This window comes from Heloderma suspectum, chromosome 1 (assembly GCF_057233095.1).
Source record: "Heloderma suspectum isolate Gila_16-S chromosome 1, 16-S_ref, whole genome shotgun sequence".
NCBI lineage: Eukaryota > Metazoa > Chordata > Lepidosauria > Squamata > Helodermatidae > Heloderma > Heloderma suspectum.
The window spans coordinates 253,611,421-253,627,205 of NC_139458.1; the positions used below are offsets into that span (position 1 = coordinate 253,611,421).

At 41.7% G+C, this 15,785-nt stretch overlaps 1 protein-coding gene across 19 annotated transcripts in view; it reads left to right on the forward strand.

The window, feature by feature from the left end:
* ESF1 (ESF1 nucleolar pre-rRNA processing protein) overlaps positions 1–15,785 on the forward strand; it is a 51,686-nt gene that overhangs the window by 13,622 nt on the left and 22,279 nt on the right. For all 19 annotated transcript variants that reach the window (XR_014786315.1, XM_084824339.1, XM_084824255.1 and 16 more), the window contains 3 exons: positions 1,157–1,271; positions 4,711–4,858; positions 10,158–10,319. Coding sequence is in view for 18 of the 19 variants with exons in the window: in XM_084824339.1 (XP_084680465.1) it covers positions 1,157–1,271; positions 4,711–4,858; positions 10,158–10,319 (425 nt within the window). In the remaining variant the exon portion in view is untranslated. The remainder of the gene's footprint in view (positions 1–1,156; positions 1,272–4,710; positions 4,859–10,157; positions 10,320–15,785) is intronic.

A 15,785-nucleotide genomic window follows, 5' to 3' on the forward strand; every position in this document is an offset into this window, starting at 1 on the left:
CTCCCCTGACCCACAGATGTGTTCTGGAGGGTTGGGGGATCCTCTGGATAAGATTGGGGGGGGGTGCAGGGGGAGGAGAGCAAGGAGAAGTCCCATTGCATGAGCAAAAGTTCACTTACACGACATTGGATGTAGCCCAGAGTCTCTGAGACAGAGAAGTAGCTAACTTGTCCATGGCATCCTAATGGCTCGATGACTAAGATGAGTGTGAACCTAGAGTTTTCAAATCCAAACGAAACATTAAAGCAGCTGGCACACGCTAGCACTCTCTCACCTTGCTTTAAAGGTTGTAAGTGTGGATCCTTGAGGAATGTTATCTTTGTGAATTCCAGTATGAACTGACCTGATCTGCACATTGCAGACTAATGTGTGGATCAGAACTTACTCACATATCTGCTTTCGCATTTCCCAAATGTTACAATGCAGTTCTCAGTTTAAAAAACGTATCAAAACGTTGGAGAGAAAATTCCTTTAGAAATGTGTATTTCGAGAGAAAATAGTTTTGAAAATGCATAAATGCATTTCATTAAAACACACCAATTAATGCAGAAATGGGATGAAACACAACTTATTGTGAACGTACAGAAAAGTGACATGGACCAGAAATAGATGCAGTTCCCCATGCCTAGTTTTAAGCTATATTTCCCACACAAGACCCATGATGTGAGTCACATCTTTTGGGTGTTGGCGGTCTTCCCATCACCAGCTACCTGATCCCTTTTAAGTGGAATGGCCAAGAACTGCACCTGGGACCTTCAGTGTGTAAGATGTGCACTCTACCACTGAACTATGGCTACTCCTCTCTTCCGTCTGTCTGTCTGTCTATCTAAAATTATTCCTAGGCTGCCTGTAAGGGTGAAACCCTCTCAAGGTGGCAACCCTCAGGGTTTTCCTCCAGGTCCCCTGGCTCCATCTACAATAATAGGAACTCCATTTTTCATTGGAACTTGGTTGGAGCTTTCAAGATTTTCCCATGCTGAGCAAAGGGTAACTGTTTCATCTGTCACTCCAATTTCTCTTAACTGTAGATTGAACAACAACTGTTTTTCTTCTAGCTAATACTAATTAGAGAGAAGCTGGGCCTATCAATTTTTGTTCCTTTGAAGTCTCGTGATATCTGTTTTAATAATAAATCATTTTCTTTTGGCTTTTTAAGATTTATTCCAGATGATGTGACATTTGATGATGAGCCAAAGGACATGGCCTCAGAAGTGGACGGCGCTGCTTACAAACCAAAGTTCTTCACATCTGCTGCTGTGGCAACATCAAAGGTACCTTAACAATGTTTTTGTAGCTCTTCAGAACTTGTTTAGTTTTGTGTGTTCTTAATTTGTAAATTATGTAAATACAACAGTGATCAACTGTAGATAGAAGGGGAGAGCGATCCATTTGTATTGATGCAGTTGTCAAAAGCCAGAAGTGCAGCCCTAATCCATTATAGTACTGGGGGCTTGTGCCTCGGATTTCAGTGGGTTCATAACCTCACAACATGTGTGTGTTTGGCAGTGCTGACTGAGGGTAAACGTGCTTAAAATACATTTTATAGACTTTTTGCTCTTTTGCTAGCTGCTCTTATATGCCTGTTAAATTTGTATACTACCTGAAAGACATTTGGACATTAGGCATATCTCCTAGACCTCTGATTAACATGTTCCTGCACTTGAAAACAAAACAACTTAATCCCTTGTCATAAATGCTTGATTTGGAATGTATTCTATAGTTGGCTTCCCCAAACCATGCTTTGTAGATGCAGTTTTTCAAAGGATTCAGGTAAATCTGTCAGTTACAGTGTCTTGTAAGTTCTGCATATATTTTAAAAATTGTAGAAGGCATCTTTATTAACTATCCCAAAGATTGCATTGTGTTAAATTTTGTAAACCAACTTGAATGTGCATATGTAAACAAAAGGCCAGATATGTATATTTTGAAACAAAGATGTTGGGTAGTTGGTGCTTGCTAAAACACTTTATCCTAAACAAATTAATTATTAAATTTGTATTGTGCTCTTCACCTCCAGAGCTCAGGTTCTAAGCCTTCCTGCCACACTAGCTCTTGTTAAACTGGAGGCTGTGAATTGTCGTATCTTCATATATGTTTGGTTTATGCTGTGCGCATCAGTTATATTTGGATTAAACGAGTCAATTGTGTATGTTGTATACTTAGTGTTTCTATAACACTTGATATTTATATTAGCACTCCGCATGCATTATTTTGTGGTAAGGACCACAGCAATCTTGTAAGGTAGGTGAATATAATTCATTCCATATTGCAGATTGGGGTGGGGGATTAAGAGTGAGAGATTGTTACAGATAGCCTAAGACCATCTAGAAAGGTCATTGCAGATGTGAAATTCAAACTGGGGACTACTTGATTTGTAGCTCAGGGTGTAGTCCCATGCGCACTTACCTGGGAGTAAGCCCCATTGAACACAGTGGAACTTATTTCTGAGTAAAAATGTGTAAAATTACACGGTCAGCTTTTTAGCCACTACACAACACCAGCTCTTGAGGTTTAATACTGGGCTGTGCTTTTGAAATGGCTAGTGAAATCCCTTTTCACTAGTCCTAATAGCCAGGAAGATATTGATTATTATAAATATACTGCTGTGGGAATATTTCTGATGAACCACTTATATAGGGCCAGTTCACACAGTCAAATAAGCCACTGTGTGTGGGTGGCCATTTTGAATATTCAAGCTGCAGCTGTGGCTTGTGTCATCCGAACCCAGGTGGCGGGGGTTGTGTGTTGGTTAAACAATCCTCGCATAACCCATGGCCTGTTTGGGTTGGGATGACACAATAAGCCACAGTGATAGCTTGAATATTCAAAACCTGCCTGGCATGTGCTGCAGCCCACTGTGGCATAAACAAAGCACAGTGGGCTGCAGTGATCGTCTGAACCAGGTCATAGTCTCTTCCAAAGCAGGTTTATTCATCTCTTCTTGGACAGAGGGATTTTTTTCCCACTGAATTGAAAATTGAACTGATTATTTTTAAATTAGTGATTCAAAATATATTGCTATAATTTAATACTATTGCTTTGAAATATAAATGAAATACAGAATCATATGTAATCCTGGCAAGCATGGCTTCATCGCCAAAGGTTGCAATACACCTATAGACCCTCCTCACTTGGGAGTAATCCACAGTGAATTTAATGAGACGTATCGCTGAGGTGACATGCATAGGATCGCACTGCAAGTGCTGCATTGTCTAATCCAGGACTGGGCTTTATGGGAATCTAAACTTCGATTTAAAAACAGAAGCTTGAACCCAAACCTCACACTTGTAGCCAAATGGTCAGATGTATGGGGTTAATGTCTGGGGAAGATTCACTACTTGGAGATTTGTGTAATTACCCACCCTGGTGCGGCTTGTCGTGTGTGACGTGGCTTGTCTGAGGGGAAAACAATCCTCAAATAACTCAGCAGCAGCCCATGGGCTTAAACTGCAGCTTAAACAAGCCATCGTGACTTTTTAAGTAATTTTATTTATTTATTTCTATACCACCCAATAGCTGAAGATCTCTGGGCAGTTCACAAAAATTAAAACCACAGAGTGCAGCATAAAACAATATAAAATATGAAAGCTTAGAACCCCAAGTGCCATAGTGATTGTGTGAACCAGGCCATTGAGATGCTCTGGGCAAGACCTTCCATCATTTAGAGTGGAATCCTAGTGATGTGCTTCCACTCCATCTCCAAACGGCCACTACTCTCCTATCCTCTTGGCTTTCCAGCCCCAGTTGTTGTGCTGTTACTATTGTAGCTAAGACATTGGCTGGGTTCACACAACATGCTAACCCACACTCAGTTGGTGAGTGTGAGTTGTTAAACCGTGGGTTTTTTGTTGAACCATGGGTTAGTGTGTTGTCTGAACCCAGGACATTTTCCACAGAGTGGCTTATTAGCCACCCTGAACAATCCAACAACAAAACATGGTTTCTCAACGTGGCCTGTTTGAGAAAAATAAGCCACACTGCATGGCTAATAAGCCACCCTGTGGAAAATGTCCTGGGTTCGGACAACACGCTAACCCATAGTTTACCCGCAGTTCAACAACAACCCACATTCATTGAGTGTGAGTTAGTGTGTTGTGTGAACCCAGACATTCTGAAGCCTTGACAAGCCTGAGATAGAGGAGATACAACAAATGAGGGAATATACACACAGTTGCTGACAGTCTTCCCCTGTCACCAGCTGTAGCTACTGTGTTCCAGCAGAGGCGAGAGCTGCAGCAACATCCCAACAAGGCAAGTGGGGCACACCTGCTTTTTCAGATTTCTCTCCCCAGGTGCTTAGACTGCAGCTCCCATCATCCCTGGCCAGCACCACCTCACCCAAAGCCTTCACTTGAGTTTCACTGCTGTAAAACTGTGCAGATGCCGGGGATGGGCTGTTCTGAATTCCGTTTCAGTGCAGCAAAAGCTGCTGACAGCTGTAAATTATGGTTCTGGGTACTAAGATTGAGTCTCTTATGTCCCAGAATTAGGCTTGGCTTTGGTTAGTTGGTTGGTTGGTTTTAGCCACAACAAATGAGGGTGCGCATAGCTTTAATTATATGTGATTTTTTAATATGTATCTATAGTAGAAGATGTAATTTTATTTATTTATTTATTTATTTCATTTCTATACCGCCCAATAGCCGAAGCTCTCTGGGCGGTTCACAAAAATAAAATAATGTAATATGTCTTATTTTGTTTGGCCCTAAGGTAGATATCACGTGGGATGAGACAGATCATGAAAGAGTGACTTCCCTGAGCAGAACCTTTAAAAAAGATGAACTTTTGGACATGGACTTCCAAGCTTACTTGGCTTCATCAAGCGAGGAAGAGGAGGAGGGCAGGGAAGAACAGCAAGGTATTTCTAACCATTAAGGTTCTGTGTAAAAAGCTCAGGATTTAAAAGCAATTTTGTACAAAAGGTTTTCAAAATCACTCCCCCACCTTCTCCTTAAAAAAAAAAAGACTGACAGGTAAATCGTAGTCTTTCTTTAGTATATCAGGTTAGTTAATATTATTATTTGATATTCTGTAATAAAATGGCTATCCAGCTGGGGGGGAAAAACTTGAAGTAATTTCAAACCAACAAGACAGAGGCCTGGTACAGATGTAATGGGAAACCATATTTTCCCATGATGTGAATGAGCCTGCATTAGCCTCTAATTCATATGCTTCCCCTCTCTTCTCCTCTTTCACAGCTACAAGGAGATAGGAAGTGTTCATTTCTGGTTCTAAACAAACTGCAGTTCCTCATGATGTCTGAACTCAGCGAACTGCAGTGGATGGGTTGGTTAAGCTCCAGTTAATGAGAAAAATGCTGTAATCCTGTGCACATTTACCTGCGAGAAAGCCCCATTGAAAACACAGGGAGACTTACTTTTAAGAAACGTGCATAGGATTGTGCTGCACACCAGGATCAATCCATGATTTCAGATCCTGGCTTGTTCACTAACTAGAGTTGGCCTGGCCAATTAAGGCCAATTGTTTGATCAGGAGAGGAATTCTTAAGTATTTGTTGCAGCTTTAGTTCTAACATAAAAGCTATACAAGTTGTTAAAAGGTAAGCTTATCATTAACTTAGTTCTTTTGAAAAGAGAACCAAGCAAATGTATCGATCCAGGTTGTTGCTTAAAATGCATAGAGAACTTTTAATGGATTAAAACAACTGGAGATTATAACCTGAAGGTAAATGGTTGCTTCTGCTGGTGGTAGCATCCCCTGGGCGGAGTACTGCTTAGAATGCTGTTGCAGGTGGAAAGTGGAGGACTCTTATTGTGGTTTATTTCCCCGTTCCATGCAGCTCTCAGCCATCTCCCATGCTATTCCAGAGGTTTCCCCAACCTCCAGAGCAGATTTTCAGGGGGCATAGGCCACTGAAGGTAGATGGGGGAATTGATGAGAACAGCCTTCTCCCCCATTCTGCCAGTGAGATTCCTTTGCTGGATCAGTAGCTTTCCATGGATGGAAGGAGCATTTTACACTGGATCCAACCCAAAGAACTGGAGTAAAAGGTATTTTGCAGAACCAGAGTGAGTTGTATGAATGGGAGCTATAGCTTCACAAAAAGGAAAATTTCAAAGGTGGTTGGCTGCGGTTATCATTAAGGTTTATGTTCCCCATCTGAGGATTACCAGCCTTGCCACTGGGATTAAAGCTTCTGCTAAGTCACTCAAAATTAATAACCAACACTTTCAAGTGAAGATCAGTAAGATGTTGACTAAGTGCTCACCAGTTTATGGCTGTAGCAGAGCTTTTCCTGACAGCTCAATGTGCATCACATATATTATCTCAGTAATGCTTACTACAGACCTGTAAGAAACAGAGGCTTGTTTTATTATCCCTATATTTGAGATGGATGCTGTGGCTAGCTGAGTAATCATGACTGGCTTCAGGGAATTCACTGAGTTCATACCCAAGTTGAGATTTGAACAGGGGAACTTGCTGTATCAAAGGTCATGCTCTTAGCTACTGACAGTGCTGTTAGTTATGCCCCTGCCATGTGCTCAGCTGTATGGAAGAAGGAAAACATCAGTTTTTGTCTTTTATGTGCTTACACAAGACTTTGTGAATATTGACTTGGTTTGTACGATTAAACAACCCAAAGCTTGTTAACCATGGGTTGATTCAACCTGTTCTGGAGGGGGTTGCACTCCCCCTAAAGGATCATGTTTGTAGTTTGGAGGTGCTCTTGGACCCAGAACTGTCATTTGAGGCATGGGTGAACTCAGCGGCATGGAACGCTTTTTATCAGCTTAGGCTGGTATACCAACTATGCCCTTATCTGGACAGAGATGGCCTCGCTACAGTTATCCATGCTTTGATAACCTCTCGTCTGGATTACTGCAATGCGTTATACGTGGGGCTGCCTTTGAAAATGGTCCGGAAACTTCAGCTGGTCCAAAATAGGGCAGCAAGATTGTTAACAGGGACTGGTCACATTACGCCAGTACTTTTCCAGCTGCACTGGCTGCCAGTCCATTTCCGGGCCCGATTCAAAGTGCTGGTGTTAACATTCAAAGCCCTTGATGGCTTGGGGCCAGGTTATCTGAAGGATCACCTCCTCCCATATGTGTCTGTCTGGACCGTAAGATCATCCTCAGCGGCCCTTCTCCATGAGCCCCTGCCAAAGGAAGTGAGGAGGGTGGCTACTAGGAGGAGGGCCTTTTCTGCTGTGGCACCCCGGCTCTGGAATGAGCTCCTTACTGAGGTTCACCTGGCACCTACATTCTATTCCTTCCAGCACCAGGTGAAGACCTTTCTATTTTCCCAGGTGTTTTAGCTTCCTAGACTTTTAGCTTTGCTGTTTTAAATCTGTATTTTAAATCTCTGCATCGCTGCTAGGCTTTATTCTGGTTTTATTCTGGTTGTTTTGTTATATTGTTGTTTTAATGTTTTTATATTTTATATTGTTTTACTGTGTGCTTTTTGGTTTTAATTTTTGTGAACCGCTCAGAGAGCTTCGGCTATTGGGTGGTATAGAAATTAAATAAGTAAATAAATTGGGAGTGTGTGGGAGTGAGCCTTTGTACTGGCTCCTGACCGCTTACCTGGTTCTGGAGCCCTGAACAACCCAGGACCACCCACCCCTCGGTTACTCTCTGTGACATGTGAACCCGGAACTCTAGGTTGTTGAGGAAGAAACAAGCCAGAATTAGAACCCAAGAACAAACCATTGGTTCTAACTCTGGGTTGTTTCTCCCTCAACAACCCAGGGTTCCAGGTTCGTATGTCATGAAGAAGAACCCAGGGACAGGGCATCCTTGGGTTGTTTAGCACACCAGAAGCAGCCAAGTGGACGGGAACCAACTTGCTCCTGCACACTCCCAAACAGCCCATGGTTAACAAACCATGGGGTTGTTAAATAGTGTGAAATGGGTCTGTAAGTAGTATCACCTGGAATACCCTGGGAGATTTACTATGTGCAGTAATTGGCAGGTTGAATCTCATTTACAAAGTCTCAAAAGGTTACTAATCAGCTAAGTCTTCTTTAAGGATCAACCTGTTTATATTATAAATAGTATGTCTGGCTTGGAGTGTTTACATGGCAAAACCATTCTAGAGCAGAGCTTTAAAAAAATTTACTCTTGACTCGAAGTGGGAGTTTTTAATTGTTTAGTAATATTCACCAATATCTATTCAGCACATTTGTTATTTAGGTTAAAGAAAAAAATATATAAATGTTTGTGTGTTAGCATGTTGGAATGAGAACTATAATGATATGAACAATAACCAACTCTGAACACATCTATAATAGGGTTGTCTACCTTTCCTTAAGCTATATATCAGCTTTTCCCAACCTGGTGCTCTCCAGATGTGTTGGACTACAACTCCCATCTCCCCCAGCCTGCATGGCTGTGTGTTGTTGTCCAATGGATCTTCGGGGCACTAGGTTGGGAAAGGCTGCTATATATCATTTGACAGCTTTGGACATATGGAGATTATTATTTTTGGCTTTGTTAATTACCTTAAATTCTTGAAGTGACATCAGGGTTTAAACTGGAGCAATTCAGGTTAAATCATGTTAACCATCATTGAGTAAACAAGGCCTTCAAGTCACGTACGTGGTTGGAATAGGTTTTCTTTGAACCTTTGGAAGAAATGGATTGCTGTGGTTGTAGCTGGTGTTCTTGTTGTTCATGGAAATATTTCTTTTCCTTTGAATCTGGGCTCCTGAAATTGTGCAATTATAGAGAAATAGAATACCCTGTGGGCTGTGGAGGCTGTGCCTTGCCAGTTGATGTGAACATTTATGGATAATGTTTGGTATGTATTTTAGGGGCTTGAGTTGTTTGGCGCTGTTGACAGTTGAAATAATATTAGTGACACAGACTATGATGCCATTGAAATCAGTGGGACTTAAAAGTACTTAATCTGATTGGATTGTACCCATATAATTTTTTTAAAGCATTGTAATGGCACTCCTAAATGAGTACTTTCAGAATTTTCCCCCTGATTTTCTCTTGTGAGTTCAGCTGTATTGATCTGTGATGTGCAGAAGGAGCCATTGTATAATGTGGATATTGGGGGTTATGGTGGTGGAATATTCTACCACATCTTCTTCTTTAAAAGTGCTAAATGGCATGCCACTTGGAAAGTTTCCAAATTGAAACTCGCCATCAAAGCAACTATAAAGGGAAAAAAAAGGATTAGATAGTGATAACCGACAAGCATCTCTGTGATGCAGTGCACTGCTAACTACTGCTAAGAAGCCTGGTTTACAGCAGTGTCACCAGAACAAAGACTTGCTGGTGGATTTTCAACCTGGAGAGTTCTTGCATTTAATTATGTTTTCGAAACTAAGCTTTTAATAGAAAAATACACAGCCATTTCTTTAACATGTTCCTGATGTTTTGTTCACTGAGTTACAGAGGGTCCATGGCAGAATTCTAGCCAGTGTGTTTATTGTGGTGCTAAGCACAAACAGAAAAAAAATGAATTTCAGCTGTTCGAATTGAAATGTAGAAAGTGTGATCAGATGGAAAGAATGTTCTGTACTGCTCTTCAATATATTTGTTTAAAAGGTGCTACATATAAAAGAGCAGTCAGTTCGTCTCATCGTAGTCAGCTGCGCTTATACAGATTTGCTTTTCAAAGCTAAACTGAATTTTAATTGAATAATTGAGAACAATCTGTGTTTGGTTCCCACTGGGTGGAATTGGTGAAAAGTGTCCCTGGCTACTATTCATCTCCAAATGCAAGAACAGATTCAGAAACAAACTGGAGCCTCTGTGCCATATTTAAGATCAGGGTCAGGAGCCATAGCTCAGTGGTAGATCACATGCTTTGCAGGAAGGAAGGCCCGGGTTCAATCCCCGGCATCTCCAGGTTGGGCTGGGAAAGACTGTGGAAAGACTACCACTGCCAGTCAGCATAGACAGCATGGAGCTAGATGATCCAGTGGTCTGATCTGGAGTAAGACAGCTTCATATCTGCATATGAGCAGGGAAGTTATTTCAGTCTGAACAGTCAAACCCCTGCAGTTGCTACTATCATGCCCAGGTGTCTTGCTGCCTAGTTGTCAGCCTAATGTTTAAGTTACACCCTAATTCCTTGGCTGTTTTGTTTACCTGTTTCATCTGTATTGCTTAAAAGAACCGTGTCTACCTTTAGACTTCTAGAAGTACTTTTTGGAACATTGTCTCTTTTTTTCTTTAAAGACGATAATATAATGCACACAATGGACAGTGATAAACATAAGCACCACCTAAAGGATGATGAAGAGCAAATTGCAAAATACAGAGAACTTCTTCGGAATATCCAGGAAAAAGAAAAGAAGCATCAAGAAACTGATATGGAAATGGAGATTAAGTGGGTTCCAGGTAGATGGCTTATACTGTTTGCAATGTTTATTTTTCTGTCTCTAAATTAATCCCTTCTCCCTTTTAAAATACTGAACAGCATAAATTAAGCTATAGTAGTATGTAACAATCCCAGCAACACAAACTAAGTGTTATTTAATTTTCAGTGCAAGTTATCCTATCAAAAGATACTCAGATATTTGTTCACATTTTCTTGTTTTACTAGTGCATATCCCGTGTTGCCACAGGGGCTAGTAGTCTGAGAATGATTGGATAAAAATATGTCCATTTCACTTGCGACTAGGACAACCTTACGCTTTTAAAATAAATGTACTACAAATTGGCAAAGGTGAAAACAATTTTTTTTTTTGGTTTTTTTAAAAAGATCGTTTACCATTTCTTGAAGTTTGAGGTTGAAAACACATGATGTAAGATTTTTCTCTCTCTTCTCCCTCTGGTGTCCTTTCAGCTCTTTCTCCTCAGCTTCTCTTCCTCCCCCGCTAACTATCACAAACTGACTTTTCTTCAGCCCCTTTTCCAAGATTCTGTTCCTGTCCTTTCATTGGCCCAACATTCTAAGAGCTCACAAGAGTAAGCTTTATTACACGTGCGTAATCACAGTGTGCCACATGTTACATTACATGCACAGCGTGGGCATATGCATTAACCTACCCTTTGCCTCATCCCTCTCCCTTTCCAAACTGCCCAAAGCTCAAGCTTCGAACTTCTTTGAAGTTTCAATGTTTTTTGCATGTCTACACTGCTCAATCTTCAGTTTAAAACAAAAATGAGCAAAATTGGTCTGGTAGTTCTCTAGTAATAAAGCTTAATAAAGGTAAAGGTGTCCCCAACCAGTCGTGTCCGACTCTAGGGTGTGGTGCTCATCTCCATTTCTAAGCCGAAGAGCCAGCGCTGTCCGAAGACACTTCCGTGGTCATGTGGCCGGCATGACTGAACACGGAGGTGCACGGAACGCTGTTACCTTTCCCGTCGAAGCGGTACCTATTTATCTACTTGTAATTTCTTGCTTTTGAACTGCTAGGTTGGCAGAAGCTGGGACTGAAGACGGGAGCTCACTCCGTCGTGCAGCACTCGGATCTCGAACTGCTGTCCTGCCGACCTTCCAGTCTGCAGTTCAGCGTCCTAACCACTAAGCCACCGCGGCTTCCATATAAGGCTTACAGTACCATATTATATAAGATTTCGGACAGTTTTCTGCGGAGGTTTGAATTGCTTGCCTACTTAGGGAAAAGTGTTTCAGAGAAGGATGAATTGCTGAAGTTGGCTTTGAATAAAACGAAGCGTGCACCTTGTTCTTCCCTTGGGGGAAGTAGTTTTGGGGACGTTTTTCCTGAATGTAAGATGGGGCTGCCAGCTATAGACCTGCAGTGGAGCTTTGTGCCTTTAATCTCTGAGTTGCAGAGAGATGGCTCTGCAATTCACTTGCTAGATGCTGCAAAAGGATTGTGTGTACAGCCAAGGCTTTCTCTGGTGTTTCTGCCACCACATCAGGCACAGGTGATAAACCCAACATCATCTCTGAAGAACAGCTTGTCCCATCAGGGCTTGGCAGCTGCAGAATGTCGCCCTACATAAATGCAGCTGTTTGCTTATTCCTCCTCCTCGCCATTCTCCACTGCATCCCCCACCAGAGGAGAGCGTTGAGTGTTGCATGCAAACCTGACTTCCGATTCAGGGTTGCTGCACCCCGAGTAAATGCCATGTGTTGGTCACTTTCTGCAATTCCCCTGCGGCAGCTGCTTCTATATAGTATGCCATTGTTATGCAGTGGCTTGAAATGGGGATCTGTGCCACTGCAAACCTCCCAACAAAAATGTGCAGTGGTACAAATAAGCCCCCCACCCCTATCCCATGGCAAGCTACCACACCATAATGGCTTGCTGTGTGGAAGAAGTCACTACGTGGGAGCTGTTGAAAGCAGCTCCTGTATGAGGGCTGCCTCCATGTGAGATGGTAAAGTCTTACTATGAGGACTTCCATGATCTGTCTCATGTGGCAAAGCATTGTGTGCATGTATGGGAGGGGGAGAAGCCACCTACGTAGAAAGAGAAAATGAATAGCGCCTGTTCTTCACTTTCCTTCTGCTCTGTGCCCTGTGTTTGTTCTATTTTTATTTATCAAGAGATTCATATCTCACCTTTCAGTAGAGTATTTCTGCTCACTGGGAGTCTCCTAAATGATAAAAACATAGCCACAGTATTGCCCTCTTCCTTGGTAGAAGAAAAAAAATCTCAATTCTGAAAGAAGTAGCTAAATGCTACTCAGGCCAGAAAAAAATATCTGCAGTTGTTCATTATTTGCAATAGTTCCACTGACCTTGCATCGTTTGAATTTCCTGACAGCTGAATAATAAAGTTTCATGGTGTTTTTCTATAATCAATGGACAGAGGCATAGAGTGCATCCTCCAGCTTCTAACCATATGCCCTGACTGTTCTAAACAGTTCCTTTTCTTAAGCTTTGTATATTGTGACTGCTTAGACAATCACTTTCATTCTGGGGAAATGGTTTGGGCAGCAGTTTCTAAGACAATCTAATCTGTGGTGGAAGTTCAGTCTCTTTCTGGCTTCATGAAAAGGCTGTGTTATGTCCAAGTACTACTTTTCCAGATGGAGCAGTTGATTTCATTTTCTAGGCAGCGGAATAAGAAATCTGGAAAACTCCTTCAGTTTTTTAGGGCTCCCTCTGCTGTGGAATGATATGCTTCAACACCTAACTTTACCTCTTTAAGACAACTCTGCAAGTCAGCTATCATTATATAATATCTCAAAGGTATATTTAGTTCTGTAGTTTACTGTTAGTGATCCAATTATTTTACTTGTAGTAATGATGATTGTCTTTCCTACAAACTGCAATTATGTTGGAACCGTCTTGTAACACTACATTGCCTTCTGGAAAGTACGCAGGCAGATAAAAATAGGTTTTTTAACTGCTTTAATCCCCCCCTTTTTTTCTTTCTACGGTTGCCAGAAATTGTAATGTGCAATGATATTTTACTAGATTGTCTCAGAAGAGCTCTTACTCCCACCAAGTCCATTCAGTATAAATATGTTTAAAGCGATATGACAGAGGTGACCATTTCCTCCTAGGTGAAGAACAGTATCCACTTGTATCACTCAGTGCAAATAATGTTGCACTAGTAGAAATTAGATTCCAAACAGACAAGAGGAGAATCCAACTAAAGTTACACTTGCACATCCCATTGTGCAACTGGTTGCACATAACTCATTGTGCAACCAGTTGTGCAACTTGTGGGCAGCCATGTGTACAACGGAAAGATTTGGTGGAGCTCCATTAGCGTTATTTGAGTTTGCAGAATTACACTGTTGGGTACTGCCCAGTGTCTTCTCCTGGCTGCCAAAACTATATTTTCCCAGGCTAGAAAGACAATACAGCACCATCACAGCCACAAAGTGTGTCCCCTAGTCTCACCTGTTCAGGTTTAGCATCTTGGCTCTTCAGGAGTTGGAGCTATTGCAGGCACAGATGCAGAAGCAAAGAGGGGGATGGCTGGGGCGGAACTTAGATGATCTACCCGATTGGCGTTGCATGAACAGCAGTGCTTAGAAGCCTCATGAGAGTGAGAGAGACCTCCCCCCACCCCTTAAGTTAGGCTAGTGAGACCTCATTCCTTTTCAAACGGCAGGCAACTTTCATAACTACCTTTTGAACCCCCTGAAGGCATTTCCTTGTAGACTGAGAGTCACTGAGAATTTGCATCTGTATGACCCTTTGAAGTAATAGATTAGAAGCTGTTGACTGAAGCCTCTTGTCTGTGTTTGCTTCAGCATTGGAAGTAAAGTAGGGACAAAGGGAATCCTGACATGTAACGACAAGCTAGTGTTTGTGCTAAAGGTGTAAACAACTCATTGACCCAGTTAGTTAGCCCACAAATTAGTGGGAGTGAGTGACAGTGCTACCTCCCACATGCCTGCCACCTCCACTTTTAATCAACAACCTATGATTGGGCAGGTAATAGGTTATTGATTGCGATGTGCATACCCGGATCACTGGGTTTAAGGGCTAAATAACCCAGTATTTAACCCAACAACAAACCATGGGTTAACTGCTGGGTCATTTAGCCCCCAAACAACCCAGCACTCCTAGTTCATACATCACATTCAACAACGTACAATCTGGTTGGTCATAGGTTGTTGATTAAAAGTGGAAATGGCAGGTGCACGGAAGGCAGTGAGCTCCTGCTCGTGCATGGAGAATCATGGGCTAATCACGCGTGAACTATGTCTGTGAATAGGAACATGTGAGGAGAGGAAGGAGCTTATGAGCAGAAGGCTTGTTCTCCTAGCACTAAACCATGGTTTGGCATTATGGCTGAACTGAGGATGTGTGTAAAAATAAATGTGCATGTTAAGGTTTGGATTCAAAGATACCCTCCCTCTGCCTCAGCTGCAGTTCCCCATGCCACGTTGCATACTATTTTGGAGGCTCTTCCAGTCCTCAGGAGCAGATTTTGAGGGGCACAAGGGGCTGCTGCAGGTCTCTGGGCAACACCCCCCCCCCAGAGTGCGTGTAGGACCCACATGCTTCCTAATGGGCAGCTTCCCATCTCTTAAAAGAAATTGCTTCATGGTCCTTTCCAGCCTCTAGTGACTGGGGTGGCTTGGATCAGATAGTGTGCTGCTCCCTGGAATCTCTTAATCTGTTTGGCCTTATGAAGTTGTTATTTGCTGTGGAAAAAGAGGATGTTCCTTTCAATCAAGCATTCAACATGATATCCAGTTCCTTCCAACTGTTGACAGGTCTGGAAATGCTAAGTTAAATGATTTCTCCTAGTGTAGGAACATGACAAAAGGGCACCAGGGAGATGAATATCTAAGTTAATGGTCTGATTATTTCAACTCCCTGTGGGTGTATACAGGGTAGAGAATAGGAACCTCACGTTCTTTCGATCTTTCAATTCTTATAGCTACTGATATAAACTAATATAAGAGATAAGTTGATAAATCAACAATAAAAAGGATAATCTGACTAATTTACACCTTTGGTAGTAGCCACTTTAGAAAGATTTATTGGAACAAATTTCTGTAGTTTCTTTACTTTTTAAAATAATCAAATTACTGTTGAAGCTTTGAATCTTGGATTTCCTGTTATGCCAGTAGCGTTCTGTTTCTAATTTATAAAATGCCCCTTTGGATCCAAAGTAGCTGCAAAGGTATAACAAATAATAAATAAAACATTGCATGGATGCAACATGTTTTCAAAGGAACCAGTATATATATTTTTAAAAAACAAAAAACAAATATAAGTTGCCTAGATATATTCAAACAGAGATTTTAGATCTATACACACACTTGCGCATGCAGCAAAGTTGGGTATCCTATTCAATCCCCCTCAGGCTTCTGATGTTTCACTAGCTATTTCAAACTAATTTCAGGCCTTTCTTTGCAGTCATAAGGACTAGAAATGTCTCAAAATGCTGACTAATGCACAAATTTTAACATAATAAT